The sequence below is a fragment of the Odontomachus brunneus genome, unplaced genomic scaffold, assembly GCF_010583005.1.
Source record: "Odontomachus brunneus isolate Ranch 3 - 2012 unplaced genomic scaffold, Obru_v1 Obru_scaffold_119, whole genome shotgun sequence".
Classification (NCBI taxonomy): Eukaryota; Metazoa; Arthropoda; class Insecta; order Hymenoptera; family Formicidae; genus Odontomachus; species Odontomachus brunneus.
In genome coordinates, this window is record NW_022639569.1 from 386,231 (window position 1) to 402,054 (window position 15,824).

General features: G+C 41.2%; 1 protein-coding gene across 1 annotated transcript in view; it reads left to right on the forward strand.

The window, feature by feature from the left end:
• LOC116849590 (teneurin-m) overlaps nucleotides 1-15,824 on the forward strand; it is a 967,489-nt gene that overhangs the window by 283,180 nt on the left and 668,485 nt on the right. Inside the window, exon 2 of the mRNA XM_032826903.1 lies at nucleotides 4,519-4,605. Within this exon, the coding sequence (XP_032682794.1) occupies nucleotides 4,590-4,605 (16 nt within the window). The 5' untranslated portion in view covers nucleotides 4,519-4,589. The remainder of the gene's footprint in view (nucleotides 1-4,518; nucleotides 4,606-15,824) is intronic.

Sequence of the window (15,824 nt, forward strand, 5' to 3'; positions counted from 1 at the left end):
GTTCGCAATTGCATTTTCGCGGTTGCAATTACATCATTTTCCTTCTCCCCTCCTTACGTCCTCCCTCTCTCTCTCTCCCTCCCTCCCTCCCTCTCTCTCCCTCTGTGTCGACACAACGAGAACGAAATCCGCCGTCACGGTGAATAAATATTCCCAAATAGACGCGCGCGAGCACTGGACAAATCTGCTTTATCTCGCGAGGTACCGCGGTACTGTGTGTGCATTTCACGTTGACACGCGTTTTTCAACCTCTGTCTGTCATCGCAAATCCGCCAATCGTGTCGAAAGAAACATGTTAATCTAAGAGCACTCGGCAAACTTCATCGTCGAATGTCGAGTTCGCTCGCTCGCTCCACCGGGTTTTGTTTCCCGCCCGTACGCTAATTTTGCAAAATTTTCCCGGGATTAGTCCCGAAACGCGCCGTGTTACCCCGACGGAGTAACGAATATGATTTATTACCGTCTCTAAAGTTTGACGAGACGTCGTAATTAATACCGCGATACTCAAGAGGTATTTCCGGCACTTCACCGCGGCGTACACGTTGCCAGGATGTTGGCTAATAGGGGGCGTGCTCGCGGTTCGATGCGCAATTACGAATAATTCGGAAAGAGCGGTCGTATCAATCGTACGCGAACGGTTCGCGGCGAAACTTGGACCGCGGCGAATAGCGTGCCACGAATCGGCAGTAAAGAGTAACGCGGGCGGTTATTATCGGCCGTATAAATCGGTAACGCAATTACACGCCGGGCGTTAGGAGGAGATTACGAGTGTTACGGCTTACGTACACGTCGAATAAAACGTGGCCGATACGCGCCAGTTATTAGGGAGCTCGACACGGCGTTTTGTATCGCGAGTTGCTAATTAGCTCGCCAGATGGACAAACCGTTTGCGGTAATATTGGCTCAGTCAGCTAATAAGTCCTCGTATATCACGGGCTGCTAACGGAGTTCAACGGCGCTGCGTAACCACCCTCGTTTGTACCACCTCGATTTCCAATCGTTGGAGAGGAAAAGGGAGGAGGGCGGAAGAAAGGAAAGCGACCGTTACTTAATCGATAACGGTGTAATCAGTGTTCTTATGAGGCTGCCTGTATACTGCGAGAACGGAACTTTTTCTCTGCTCGCAGCTTTTTCCGATGGGAGGATAATGAGAGGTGCCGGGCAAAAATTCAAGACATCGAGTCACGATTTCGTCTTTCGCCCCCTTTTCATTTCGAGAAAAATATAAGCGTTCCGAGTATAATGTATAGCGTTTCTGACGCAAAATGTTCCGTATCTCGTGTACATGTAGATTAGGTCAAAGTGGATACAATGCTTCTCCATCATTACGCAAACACATCATTGCAGAAAAATTTTCAAATTTCCTTAAAGTGGTCTCCTAAAGTGGAGTCGAACGTGTTCATCTCGTCGAATACTATCACCTGCAGCGCATTTTGGATGCACGTTTTTCTGTTCCCTTAATAATTTTCTCAAAATCTTGAATAAAATTTTCAAATTTCCGAAAATCTCTCTGCGAAGATTGAGTTCGACTTTGTGTTGTTAACAAGGCCGCTTTCCCGTGCATGCGCATTATGAGGATTATCGTACATATAAAGATGTATCAAGCCATGCGCGTGTCAGTGATACGCATACACGCGTATTAGTTATACGCATACGTAGTTACATATCCTTGGATACACACACAAGTGAGCACACTCTGGATGAGCGTTTTTCTCAGTAACTTTCCTAACATTTTTAAAACAATTTTGGAATTTCCAAAAGTCGTATCCGAAAATAGGGTCAAGCGTGCATATCTTGTCGAGTATTGTCTCCTGCAGCACTTTTGACTTCTATTTCCTTTCGATAATTTTTTAAAAGTTTAAAAATATTTTTCAAATTACCGGAAACCGCACTATCCGAAGGTTAGGTCCGCCGCAGTATTGATAGCAGGTTCGCTTTCGGTCTCCGAAAGTGAGATCGAGTGATATTACTTTCACACATCTCAATAATGCGGCCACGCTTTATTTCACTAAGGCTGACATGTTGCACGTCATATAACGAAACGTTAAAGGAAAGCTTGAATCAGTGGCCACTGATGTTTCCTTTTCTCTGTTTACAAAGCGCGAGATCAAAAGACGCATTGTTTGATTGCGCGCCGCGAGTGTCGCGGCTTAGACGTTTACTCGCGCTTTGTAAACACAAAAGAAAAAACATCAATCTGGTTCAAGCTTTCCTTTCATTGACGCCTAACCGAATGATCACAACTGAAGGGGAATGGCGCGTAAAAGGGGTAACGTTCCCCCGGTCTCGCAAGTTGCATTCCAGATTTTATGTTCCCCAAGTGTACAATAATACAGGGTGTTGCAGAACAATTTACGAAGCGTTCATGGTGGCATAGAGCGAACTGAGGTGAACATAAAAATCCCATACCGTTTTGCGATATTCGCAATAAATCTCGAAATATTAATTAAAGAAGATTAGTAAATAATCACGCTCATAGTAGATGAGCTGCAGTGGCAATGTATACTATTATGTACATTAGATCAAATTGAACAAAAAAGTCCTTTAACATTTTGCAAACAAACATTTTGCAAATTTTTAGTTATCAATGAAAAAAAAATTGTTGCATGTTTGTGCATGATAGCACACAAATCTTCTTTAATTAATAACTAAAAATCTATGCGGTCATTTGCAAAATAGTAGAGGACTTTTTTGTTCAGTTTAACCCAATGTATAAGTATATACAACGGCAGGTGGCGCCACTACAGCCCATCCACCATATCGTGTATGATCATTCATCAATATTCTTTAATTAATATCTCGATAGCTATTGCGAATATCGCAAAACGGATCTTTGTGTTCACTTCAATACGCTCTGCACCCTCACGAAAGATTCTGAAATCGAGCTGGGACATTCTGTGTAATGTGTCATATAAGTCGTGATTGTAACTGAGACGCGCACAAACTCACAATCGCAAAGTATGGATTTGATTTAACGTTTGATTGAGAAAAAAAGAGGCGACGGTTATTTTTGTATTTTATGTTTGTATTTCCTGAGTCCCCCTAGTACAAAAATATCGCGTGATTTTGTTTTGCGAGATAATATTTGCCCATTAGGCGCGACCGCTTCCGATGTAACGTTACCGCTGCGTAACAACGATCGATATTTCGCCTAGATTACACGTTGTTTCGTTAGCCGTGAAAAAAAAGGGCTACCTTAGTTACCGACGTTTGCAGAATGTGCGCTCGGAGCGCGGCGCGACGATGAGGGGAGTTTCCGAGCTTACGTACGAGAGATTGCCGGTTATACGTCGGACGTTAAACCGGCTTGGAAATAGTTTCCGGAACTAATTTACTCGCGGGGTCAGCGTCGTCGCCGCCGCTGCGCCGAATATCCTCTTTATTTCACGTTCCGGCTATCGTCGTCGAAATCGCTGCGGTCGTGAAGAGCGAACTTCGAACACGGATGTAACACCCGATCCATTCCCTGACTGCGAACCAATATTATCTTTGATCCAACGTCGTCAACCGTGGTAGATGCTCGAATATAGTTCGAATACCGAGGATTCCTTACTTCGCCGAGAGCTGCATGGGAACAGACGTATGATTACACGCGATTGAATCAACGGGCTATCGTTTGAGCTTATCCCGCTCGTACTATTTCCGATATAATGGTGAATTTATTTTAAGAGTTACTATATATTCATCTTCCTTCTTATTTGGCAAACTGAACAATATTCTTAGTTTCTCTCTTCAGATCTCTATTGTATTAAGTAGATGTTAGATAGGACTCTAAAAATTTTTGCATACATCTTACGATCCTCGATAATGATGGATTCATTTTAAGCATTACTATGTCTCCTTTTAATTTGGAAATTCCTCAACAAAATTCTTTGTAGTTTTTTTTTAATCTCTATCGTATTTTAGATGTATTAGATGTATTAAATAAAACTATTGTATTTCATTTGTTCATTCGTTTTCACGTCTAAAAATTTTTATGTGTGTGTCCTTCGATTTTCGATAATAGTGAATTTGTTCTAAATATTATTATGTTTACAACCTCTTTTTTATTTGGAAACCATAACAAATTCTTCCTAATTTCTCTTTTTATCTTTTTATTTCTAGCATATTATATAAATATTAAGTAAGATACTATTTTCGTATTTTATTTGGATATACAGTTTTACTCTAAAAATTGTTATTTGTATATCTTTTGCGATTTCCGATAATGGTAGATTTATTTTAAATATTACATCATATCTATACTTTTATTTTTATTTAGAAACCTTAAAATTCTTCGTAATTCCTTTTTTATATTTCTATTCTATTAGAAAGATTAGGAAGGATTCTGTCAAATTTCATTACATATATCAAATTTTTATGTATGCGCATACGATGATGTTTTCCGAATGTAACGTGTATCATATTTACGCGACGAATACTACTCGATAAAAAATATCTTCTTCGTAAACATCGATTTTTTTTATGATCTCTCAACTCAGCTTAATATTTCAAATCGCTCGTATTTTCTTGTTCCAGGTGACGATTTATATCCGCATAACCGTGACTCCGACACAAGGAGTGACTATCGAGGTACATGAAAGAAGGACATGAGCTACTCGCAAGGTGAGTAGGCGTTTCGAGACATCACGTTATCTAGAGTACGATACAACGGCGCGTAATATCGCCAAATCCGACGGCGATCGATTTTACTTGGCGAGACACGTCACCGATATCTACCGTGTACAACGTGTATCTATCGAATTCGTCGAAGGTTTGTCCCCGTCCGATTTCTAGCCCAGCCAAGTGAGCGGGAGATGGTCTGAAACAGTTCGGAAATTCACTCAACTAATCAAATACCGCTAAAACCGCTAAACAAGTTAGGTTAGCAATCTACGTGCTCCGAATGGCAACTCCGAACTGCTGCGGCTGCGAAGCGCGAAAACGCTCGCGACTGCTTCCGCAATCCGCACGCCATCTTCGCTCTCTCATCCACCTACATTCCTTAACGAGGGGAAACGACTCGATGCAGACGTGTACGGATCGCCTAATCGACGGTCAAAGTCTCGCAATTGCAGGTTTTGACTTTGTCCGTGCTGTCAGCGTTTGGTCGCGACGAGAACAACTATATTAGACACGATGAACTCATCCTGTTTTGCAGATTTTTAAAAATACCCGAGTCGGAAACAGACTTATAATTTTTAATACAATTATAAGTTTTATAAGTCTTATAATTATAGATCATATTCCATGTCAGACTCAGACATTTTTAGTTCAATTATACATCAAATCTTTAGACTATACTAATAATAGTAATTAGAATATAAATTTAATCTGATTATATATTAAACTTATAATTTTTTAATGCATTGAACACATCGAACAAAGAGATTCATGAAGTGAACTTTAAAGGGATGTTCTGATTTTAGATAGCCGAAAAATAGGAATTTTTATGGATTATTATTAAAGAAATTAATAAGAATATGTCAATACAGGGTTTTGACCATAGTATTTATCATTGTTTTAAGTGTAAAAAATTATTTTAAAAAATTGAAATTCTGTCCATGTTTTTCGTGCTGGCTGCATTATGTCCGGATGCTTCTAAATGATGGACTACGTTATAGCTCGTATAATAATCTGATACAAAAGGGACAAACATTTAGAAACTGTATTAAATGTTCTGGAAAATAAACTTAAATTTTTTAAAAAATTAAAAAAAAATTGATATTTTTCTCGAGACACTAGATGAAAAGAAGGAGAGAGAAAAAATGACATGTGACTTTGAAGTGCTGCCATTTTGTTAAATTTCCACTTTTTGCATATAGCAGAAGTTCGTCCTCCAGTAAATTTAATACAGTTTTTAAGTTTTTTCTTGTCCCATTCGTATCAGATTCTTACCCAAAATATAATATTGTCTATGAATTAGAAGCATCTAGCGACACCGCATTTAACAGAAAATTTGAATAAAATCTGAATTTTTTCTCCAATAAAAAATAATTTTATTGTACGTAAAATAATGATAAATAGTATAACTCTCTCTCTATTGATATCTTTATTAAATTCTTTGAAAAAGTTCGTAAAAATCCTCTATTTTTTAGCTATCTATATTGAGAGAAAAAATATCGAAAAAAAAAGATATATTTTTTTTCGGTGAATACTAAAGACATGTTTGCTTTTTATTCTTTTATTTAAATAAAATACTTTCATGAAAAGCAACGGTTTTAGGAAAATATATATTTTCTCACACTTAAGAGAAATTTGTTCCCAATATAAAAATATATATATTAGTAGAAATAAATATATTAGTAACTATAAAAAAACAATATTTCTTATTTTTTAGATATTTTTCTTTAAGATAATTTTCTTTATCATAAATCAAGAACTTCCTCTTAATTTTATAATTTTGCATTAATAAATTAGTCAAATAATTGAGAGAATACCCGAAAAACTTGCGACGGCGTCCTTTTTCAAAGTCGTTAAACAATTATATGAGCAACGATGCAATAATTAACAGTTTAACAATATTTTTTATACGAGTGTAAAAAAATCTTCGTTTTAATTCCACTCGCGCTTGCTCACACACACTCTCTTCTCTCTCTCTTTCTGCGGAGCTTTTTAATTACAAACGCGCAGCATGTATACATGTAGATGGGTCAAATCGTCCATTGGGATATCCCGAGGGTGCAGGACACGCGTTGCTGTCGTGTCAAGATGTTTTCTCTCGCGACCTCCTTCTTTTGCACCCTAAATGTTCTCATATTTGACGCAGCGTGTTATCTCGCCCACCTGGCCAGTAAGAGAGCCGCGCGGGACACGCTCGTAATATCTAAGAACCTTTCCCGGTCATTCGCATGCAAATGTATGCTGAGTCGGCCATTAGGCTTTCCACGGATGAGCGGATCCAGGCCGATACGCGGGTGGATACCGATCTCGCTTCGCCAGCCGCGTCCTTTGTCCTCGCGACGTCTTTCCGGCATTTTCGTCTCGTTTGCTATTTTACGGCGGGCACCTGTACGAATGAAGAAGAGCGTACAAATTAGTCGGATCGTTAGTGAAATCCATATTAACGAGACACGCCGGTTGTTCGCCCTCCTAGTGGAAACGCACTCCCCGGACTCCCATGTTAATTCCAATCCCCCGTCTTCAGCGACGCACAAAGAGGAGAGTCGCAGCGTCCTTGTATTCTTTTGTCGCGGTAATACCCCAAACAAGTCGTGAATATTTTAAACATATATTTCACGGAATATATTTCACGGAACGCATAAATATCTTCTCTACGAGAGACAATTTCTTTCTCGTCGCTGGACGACGAGAGACAGAAAGAGAGAAAGACAGAGAGAAAGAGCAAAAAGCAAAGAAAGAGGAAGGGAAAAGAGAATGATATTGTGCGTATACACGAGGATCGCCGCGCGAACAAAGGGACTGATTAGCTTCCAGTCGTTAGAACGCGCGACTGAATAATAAAACACGATAAAAAGATGTAGATCAGAGTCACACGGTGACAATGCTGAAACAATTTCGCAAGTGACTCCACATTCAGATCTTCATGTTACATTTAACATGACATATTATTTTAAGCAAATTTGGACAATTTTTAATATTTTTTTTCATATTTCTACTTTGTATTCTATGTGATAAATATAATTACAATTCGATTATAAGAGGCTCAACGTTGCTAAATTTCATGATTTAATATGCTTGAAATTGTTGTAAAGTTCACGTATACAGTAAAAGTCGCAAAACAGTTTAGATATAGTGAACTTCAGAGCGTAGCCAATAGTCCAATAAGAGAACGAATTAGTCAAAAATAAGTTCTCTTACTGGACCATCAATTACGCTTTGATATTCATTGTATCTAAGCCGTTTTGCGATACACATCAGTCTATCGGAGGATGCAGTGACAAATTTACTAAAAGTTATACTCAAATATTTATATTATTACATTTTGCATGACACAACGTTTCGAGTAAATTTTGGTATTTTTTTCGTATTTCGTCATTCTATGTGATAAATATGAATGCTATGCGAGCCACTTAGAAAGGAAGCAACTTTTTTGCAGATTGATCGTTGTCAAATTTATCTGTCTATCTGGAAATAAATTCGTTCGAGGGTTCCCTCGTTTGGGAACAGCGATCGCAACTTCCTCTTCCGAGGGTTCTAAAGGAAACGTAGAAAAGCGACACGTATATATCTGTCGCCGAATACAGGGCAAATAATGAATTTAGCCCGTTTTAAAGAGGTTATTGACGGAATCCATTCGCGGTCCTAAACGCATGGTCGATCGAGCGAGAGAGCCAAAGCCGACCGACCAACCGACCTCTCTCCGTGCTTTTCCCCTCCCTCCCGCCTACCTCTCTACATCCCTTGCTCTATGCTGCCTTCCCTCCCCCTCGCTGCTCCTCTAACGTAATTACGAATCTCGTTCTCCGGCCGAGGTCAAAGAGGACTAAATATTTCTCGATCGCGCAACATTTTCCCTCTTCCTCGCACGCGCGTCGAGCCGATAGATCCGTTCAGGCGTTCGTCCGAACTGTTTGTCACGAATATCCGCCGTAAACCAACGTTAGTGTCAAGAGTTATCGCGTAAACGTCGGTCTCGACGAGTAGCGTGTTCGCGCGGCTACCATTTCATCCAATTTGCAGCACTGCGCGGAGCGCATTGAATGTGTTGGGCGTCGTAACGCCGCGCGTCGCGTTATCGATGTAAATTCACCGGGGAATTGTTCCGAACGGGCCAAAGCGGTGTTACGCACTTGTTTATTGCGTTAAAAATGGCCTCGAGAAAAATTGCGTGCGCTCGGTGCGATGCGAGATCTGAAAGAGAGAGAGAGAGAGAAAGAGTGAGAGCGAGCGAGAGCTGGAACAAGGATCCACTCTTTCGATGAGATCCGGTAACGCGTCGACACCGCGCGATGTAAAACTTCAGCTGGACCCATCCAGCGACCACCCACCTACCCATTCATCCGGCAACTTTGCTCGCCGTATTTCTTTCGTTCGTTCGTCGTTACCGCACAGAGGCGGGTAACAATCGACGACGACGCAATTTCGCTCCCGTCCTGAAATTCGCCGAGGACACCTCCTCCGCGATTATTCTCCGGCGAAACGTATCCATTCGGAACGTGCACACAGGAAAATGCCATTTCATTGTTAAGAAAAACGATTACTCGATTTACTTCGCTTCTTTTCAGTAATGCTTGTCTTCGACAAAAACTACTTTCTTGATAATAGTCTTAAAATGTACTCATCGTGAACTTTAGGCAAGCTCATACAGAAACATACATGCAGAATAAACTGAAAACTTTCTTTTTTGAATTTTTGGTTAATAAAGAATTTATTTTTCTTGATAAGAAAATCATAAAATTTTGTCAAAGAAAAAGTTCGATTCTGTGTAGCAAGCAAAACTTTCTTTTTAATTATAATAATATCCTTGATTAAAGTACTAGATTTACTAGGATCTTACTAGAATATATTTAGAATAAATTTGACGCATGTAACGAACTCATAATAGATTTGCGGTTGTATAAACTTATGAAATATTCGAAAAAACTAACAGTAACTCGAATGCAGCATGTATTTTTCTTTGTATGGACGTGAAACTCTTTTGCCTCTAGCGCGAAGATCTCTTTTCGTAAGCAGAACGCATCAGATCGCGTCGGAGGGAGTCTTTATAAGGGTGTAAACTATCTCTTTCTCGGTTACCTGAAAATTTGACGATAAACCACCTCCATCTTAGAATCTCCTCAAGAATTAACTCTCGACACGGCACGTCTCGCGGGCGGAGGTGAGGAGAAGACGCGAATCAGAAGGAAAAGAAATGCCGCCCCTCTTCTCCCGTCCCCCGGCCGCACAACCATCCGGCTTATATATTGTAAATACCACGTAATCTGATGACCTCCCGGCGACGGACCCTTCATTACCGGCGCGGGTGCCATTGTTCCGTAGGTATAATTGAATTCCCAAGGCAGCCGCGCTGCCGCCAGCTAACCCTCATCCTCTCGACATCAGCGATCCGAGAGAGAACCGCCGATTCCACGTTGGAACTCTACGAGACCCTGATTTACCCCATTCAGTCGGGAATAATGCGATATCTCGTCCCCGAAAGCCACGTCGAACCTCACTCGAGAGCGGGGGTCATTTCGGCAGGAGGAGCGGCGGGGGCGGGTTAGTCTAAGCTCGTACACGATTCCGAATGTCCATCCGTTCATCGCTAAAGTCTTCCGCTACCGTCTCCGTGCGCGAATGTCGCTTCCACTTGGAGTGCACCCGCCAACAATGGATTCTATCGATGCACTCAGGAATAGTCGATAATTCGAAACTGAACGCAGCACCGCGCCGTATGCCGTGTAATTTCAGCCTCGGACGTGAATTGCTCTCTGAACCATATAAATTTAATGCAAAATCAGGGAGTTCGCCGGTGTACGTAAGGCTCGCGCGCTCCACGCTTGTGGGGGCGGGTGGTCAGATTTAATAAATAAATAATGCAAACTCACGTTTGAATTCGCGAGCGCGTGCGGGCTATCTGGAAATTTTTCGCTTCTTTGACACGCGAAATTTCACGTTCGGATTTACACCCGGCGAACGTGTCGAAGTAATTGTTTTTTAACTACTGAAAAAGTGAGGACACTGTTTTATTAAATGAAAAATTACATATGGACAGTTCATGGACAGTTTATTTGCCTTTGTTTGTTGTTTAATTTTCGAAAATTTCCTCACACACAAGTCACACTCTTTTTTTACGCAAAAAGCGTGACACCGTCGGCAATTTATTCGTTGTATTGCACAATAAATTTTCACGGCTGGCAGCCAGCGATCATTAAGTTCTTAATAGTCTTTTCGGTGTCAGAAGGGGATCGCTTCGCGTCGGTGTGAATCGCTCGATTTACTTGCAGCACACTGCAGTATTCCCACTACCGTCTCCTTCCTAAGTCTGGCGACAATAAATTTCACTTGAATATCTCCCTTGTTGGAGCTCTCGCATTAATCCACGGTGTATGTAAAATACAGATGCGTTGCAATGCGTGACTGTGTATATATGTTGTGTGTATATGCGTGAGCATGCATAACGTTCGAGAGCTCAGCACTAATCTAATAAAATTAGCTCCACAAAGCTCCAAGTTCAATTTTTGTAATTCAGCGTGTACTGGCGCGTGTAAATTGCATCGCGTGAAAATGGAAAAAAATCACACAGGAGAGAAGAGAATTTGCACTGAAAAATTATATTAAACCGGACATTATTTGCCCCCTCTCGCGCCGATCGTGCGTCCAATTATCAAACAGAGAGCTCAAATAATACAAAAAAAAAGCCGAAAGAAAAATCAAACCTAACGCGATAAAAATCGAAACGCGCCAGCTCGTTAGGACGATCCGTCATATTTCGAGAGTCCGCGGCGCGACCCGCGCAACTCAATGAATCATATTCGCAAATTGAGTGATCGACTTCGTCGTCATTCATCAAAGAACGCGGACTGTCAGTCGGAGATGGTAACAAAGCATGTGACATGTCCAGCCAGCGAAACACGCCGCAGGCATTCACTAATCGTAAGCGTCGGCAGGACGTCGCGGCATTCAGAGACAGGATCACCTACGGCACCCTGGCCGTTATGGTCTGTCGCGCGCATCCTTCCAGGACCCCACGACGGCCATGAATAACAATGTCGATAATACGTCGACGCCGCATGCGTTGTCCGTAATTAACGCTCGTCAGACGCCCGAGGTGGAAACCCGCTTTTTCTCCACAGCACACCTCACCGTGCGCGTCATCTCAACATCGTCATGGGGTGTCCTTACGTCCGTTTCACGACATTGACGAGCTGCGCTCGTGTTTCCCATAGGATTTTTCGCGTACTCTCTTTCTATGTTTCGCCATAGTGAAAGCAACGGAAACGTCGAAGCGTAATTCGGACAAATTGGCCCCTTAAGGGGACGCCAAAGTGAATGACCAACTCCAAAAATGTCAATAACATGGAGGTGATCGTCAAAATGTCATGTTGGATAAGCACTGACACGACCGCGCCACCCTTTTCGTATTTCTCGTGCATTTTACTGTACCATATTTAGCGGAAAACATAATCAAGTATATATCGAAATTTTTCCGCAAACTTTTCGTATACTTCTTGTAAGTCTTCAAATTTAATTGTGGAAATGTATAATAATATTCTTTACAATTCTTTTGAGCGAAACAAACACACGTTCGACATGTATAAGCTGCAGAACTTTTGTATCAGGTATATTTACGTCAACTGACAGTTCGAGATGTCATCAATTTTCAAAATTTTTATCGTTTTTGTCACAATTTAGCAATGTCCCAAACCACTTTTGCAAGTATTTTCGTTGTGTAAAAGCATTTATAATTCTGTATGACCAATACGTCATAAAGCTTGCAGAAGAAGTCAGTATGTTGTTGGTAAGGTTTTCAAATATAGCATACTTAATTTTCCTTGATTCACGCGATTTTCTAGGGCTCATATTAATAGCTATTATTTGCAAACTCCTCTCAAATAAAATGCTTAGATTTGAGTTCAAAGTAAGAGTATTTTTCAGTTGAATCGCGATTACAAATATAGAGTGTGATCTATTAGACGCTGAAAACTCTTTGAAGCGCTCAAGAAAAGCCATGATTGGCCCATATTACGTTTCCAAGCATTTGTAGCGTCTAATAGGTCGCATTTGTAATGTCACATATGATTATTTAACTGAAAAAGTTAGGTGTAATTTTGAATAAAAATCTGAGTATCTGACCTTAGACAAACTTCAAGTGACTATTAACCCTTTAAATGATATACTCGAAAAAAATTCGTGACAAAATATTAAATTCTTTTGATTTCTTTGTACTTTTGAATTTTTTAACTCTTAGCATATATGAATTAGATATATATTGTCTTCTATTTTACAAAATTTTTTGAAGAAAATAGTAACAAAAAAAGCAATCTAGATATGTGATCATTTAAAAAAAAATTTCTAAAGAATTCCCTCGGCATCGAACAGTTATTTTAAATCTATTGAAGAGGTTGATATAGGCCTGATATACAAAAACTCGTTTTCAGTCAGTGAGACCAATTTTTTAATTAATGGAAATGGAATTTAGCAAAAGTTTGTTTTTGGCATGGACTCTGGTTTCCAGTTAAAGTGCTTGCGCACAATAACGCTAACGCAAAAAGCATTAATTTTTTATCTCGTCGATATGAGAGACTGATATGTGAGTCAAGAGAAGCTAAAATAAATAAAGCATTACGCTCAATGTTTGATATCTTTTTCGAAGGTAACGCAAGAAGCAGAATAATACGATAAAATGATAACGGGGACATAAAGTGTACGTAAATATCCCAGCTGACGCATCCATTCGACGACAGCTCGCTGCAGTTAAAGCGCACATCACCTTACAAAGGCCTGTAACTAAAATGTTGACAGTTTTATCGAAGAACGCCGCGAGATATCTCTTCCCGTCCTCTTTAATATCTACAGGCGAGCGTAAAATGTGACCAGGATTTGCAAGCATGTCGCGCGAATCACGTTTCTCTCATTCAATCGCCGATGATTTCCAAACAATTAAAACACGCGTGCCGCCAACTGCGGCAATCCGGTTGCAATCTGGAACGCGAGCTCCCATTAGCGCGCGGTCCTGCCAAAGTCGAGCAAACCGCCTTTGTGCGAAAGGCACGCACGCACATACGCGCGCATAAACACGCCGTCCGCGCTGCCGCTGCGGGTGCCCTGTCACGGTCATGACTGATGACCGACATTACGATTTGTCAATAACAATTGTCCCGGGCATAACCGCCCCGCGCAAACTGCAACTGATAGCTAACATCGATTGTCCACGTCGACGTAACTGTCCGCCACCCGGACTGACCCATAACGCATCCGCACCAAAAATCTGCCGCGGACAGCCGGGCGCGAAAACGGATTCGCCGGCAACGTTGTCGCGGCTGGTATGCGACGTCCATGCGAACACACGCGGCCGATCATTTCGCAGCATTGCCAATTTTTGTGTATTTTTTCGGTTCTTCTTTTTTTTTAGTATTTTTTTTCCTTCTCTCCCTCTCCCTCTCTTTTTTTTTAACAATCGAGGGTCAATCCGCGCGTCAACTCGCCCGCCGCTCAACTGCGTGGAAACGAAAGCTATTGTTCCGTTGGGAAATAACGGGGGCTTTTTGTTCATCGCGAAATGTCTCTCCCGGATAGACCGACGGTTAAACATAATTAAAAATTGCTTCAGCGGCGCGACATGTGTATGTGTTTCGTGTTACGTATTACTGTATTACCGGCGCATAGAATTTCGGGCGCAACGCTAGCAAGTATAATTCCGCTGACGCGTCGTATTCCACGGTAACGTTTCACGAATCACGTTGTTCCCTTCTTTTTCACTTCTACGTGAACATCTCAAAGTACAATAGACAGGAAAAATGAAAAAGCGAAAACAGCGCGGATGACGTTTAAGGGAATACCACACTTGAAAATTTTGCCGACGAAATACTGACTTTTTTCTGTAAAGTTTATTTGTCGCACAAAATTATGAATGTTTTTATACATAAGGAAAGTACGCGCAAAAATGAATTTAAACATCGTTCAATACGTGACGAAACAAAACAATTTCATAATTGACACCCCGGATTAATTAGCGTAAATATTTGCCTAATACAAAAGTTCAAAGGTAAATAGAAAATTCAAATAGAATCAAATCAAAAGAGTTAAATCCCTGACAGCGAGGCAACTAGGAATCCAGCGAAATATTTGATGCCTCTTCGCATCGATGAACGACTACGCGGTACGTTGGCTATTGTGGAGATTAACAAAAGTTACAGGAATTAACGATACGCCGCGGTAACGCGTATTAGTTGCGCGGAAATCCCGACAGGAGGTCTTTCAATTATCAAGCTCAGTTCTCAAGAGCGCAATTCTTCTCCGCCGAACGGAAATGCAACACGGATTTATTTTAAAGCTGCAATTTATAGCGAGATTATTTCTTTTTATTAATCCAACAAGGACAATGTATCGCCGAGTGGTGCCTTTTTGTCCGCGCGTCGAATTCAAAACAGCGAACAGTTGCGAAAGTAATGCTGCTCATGTTGTACTTCACCTGCGTTTTAATTAAAAATATTGCTTCGCTTTACGCGGCGGTCATTACTCTGAATTTTTTTTCGCCTTCATACTTCGGATCAAACAAAGGAGACGGACTGACGCGGAATGACGACAGTACGATGGAATAAAAACGCAAATGAAAAGTACAGCGCGCGCTTTTGGATCTTCGCTCGTTCGATACAACACATCACTTGTCTTTCGAAAGGTTTTTAACGCTCTTGACACACAGTCGCACGTTCTTCCATCATCTCTCTCCCTCAATCTCTCTTCCCCAAAAATTATCAAGCAGGCCCGATCATCACCGTAAGGAAGTAAACAATTTTGCCATAAAGCCTTAATACAAACGCATTAAATCATACGGAATAATCGTAAATAAGCGCGAAAGGTTGAACAGAAATATGCAATAACAATTCGTTGTGTCGATGTACTGCGCCATCGTTCCTGGCACACATTTCGAGCGCGGAAAATCCCGTGAGATTTTTTCCTCGGCCACTCGACCGCTCTGCTCTCAACGAGTAGAAAGAAGTGGATGTAGGAAATTCAATTTGATCGCCGACACGATTTTCGATTGGCAGACAGCTCGAGAACACGTGTGTGTCTGCGAGCGCGACGAAGGAGAGAGAGAAAATGAACAGGACTGAGTTTGTAACGAGTCGCATTGTGCGACTGAGGAGAGAGATCTTTCTCATCTCCCTCGGTACGTCTTTCCTGCTCTCTCTCTCTCTCTCTCTCTCTCTCTCTCTCTCTCTCTCTCTCTCTCTCTCTCT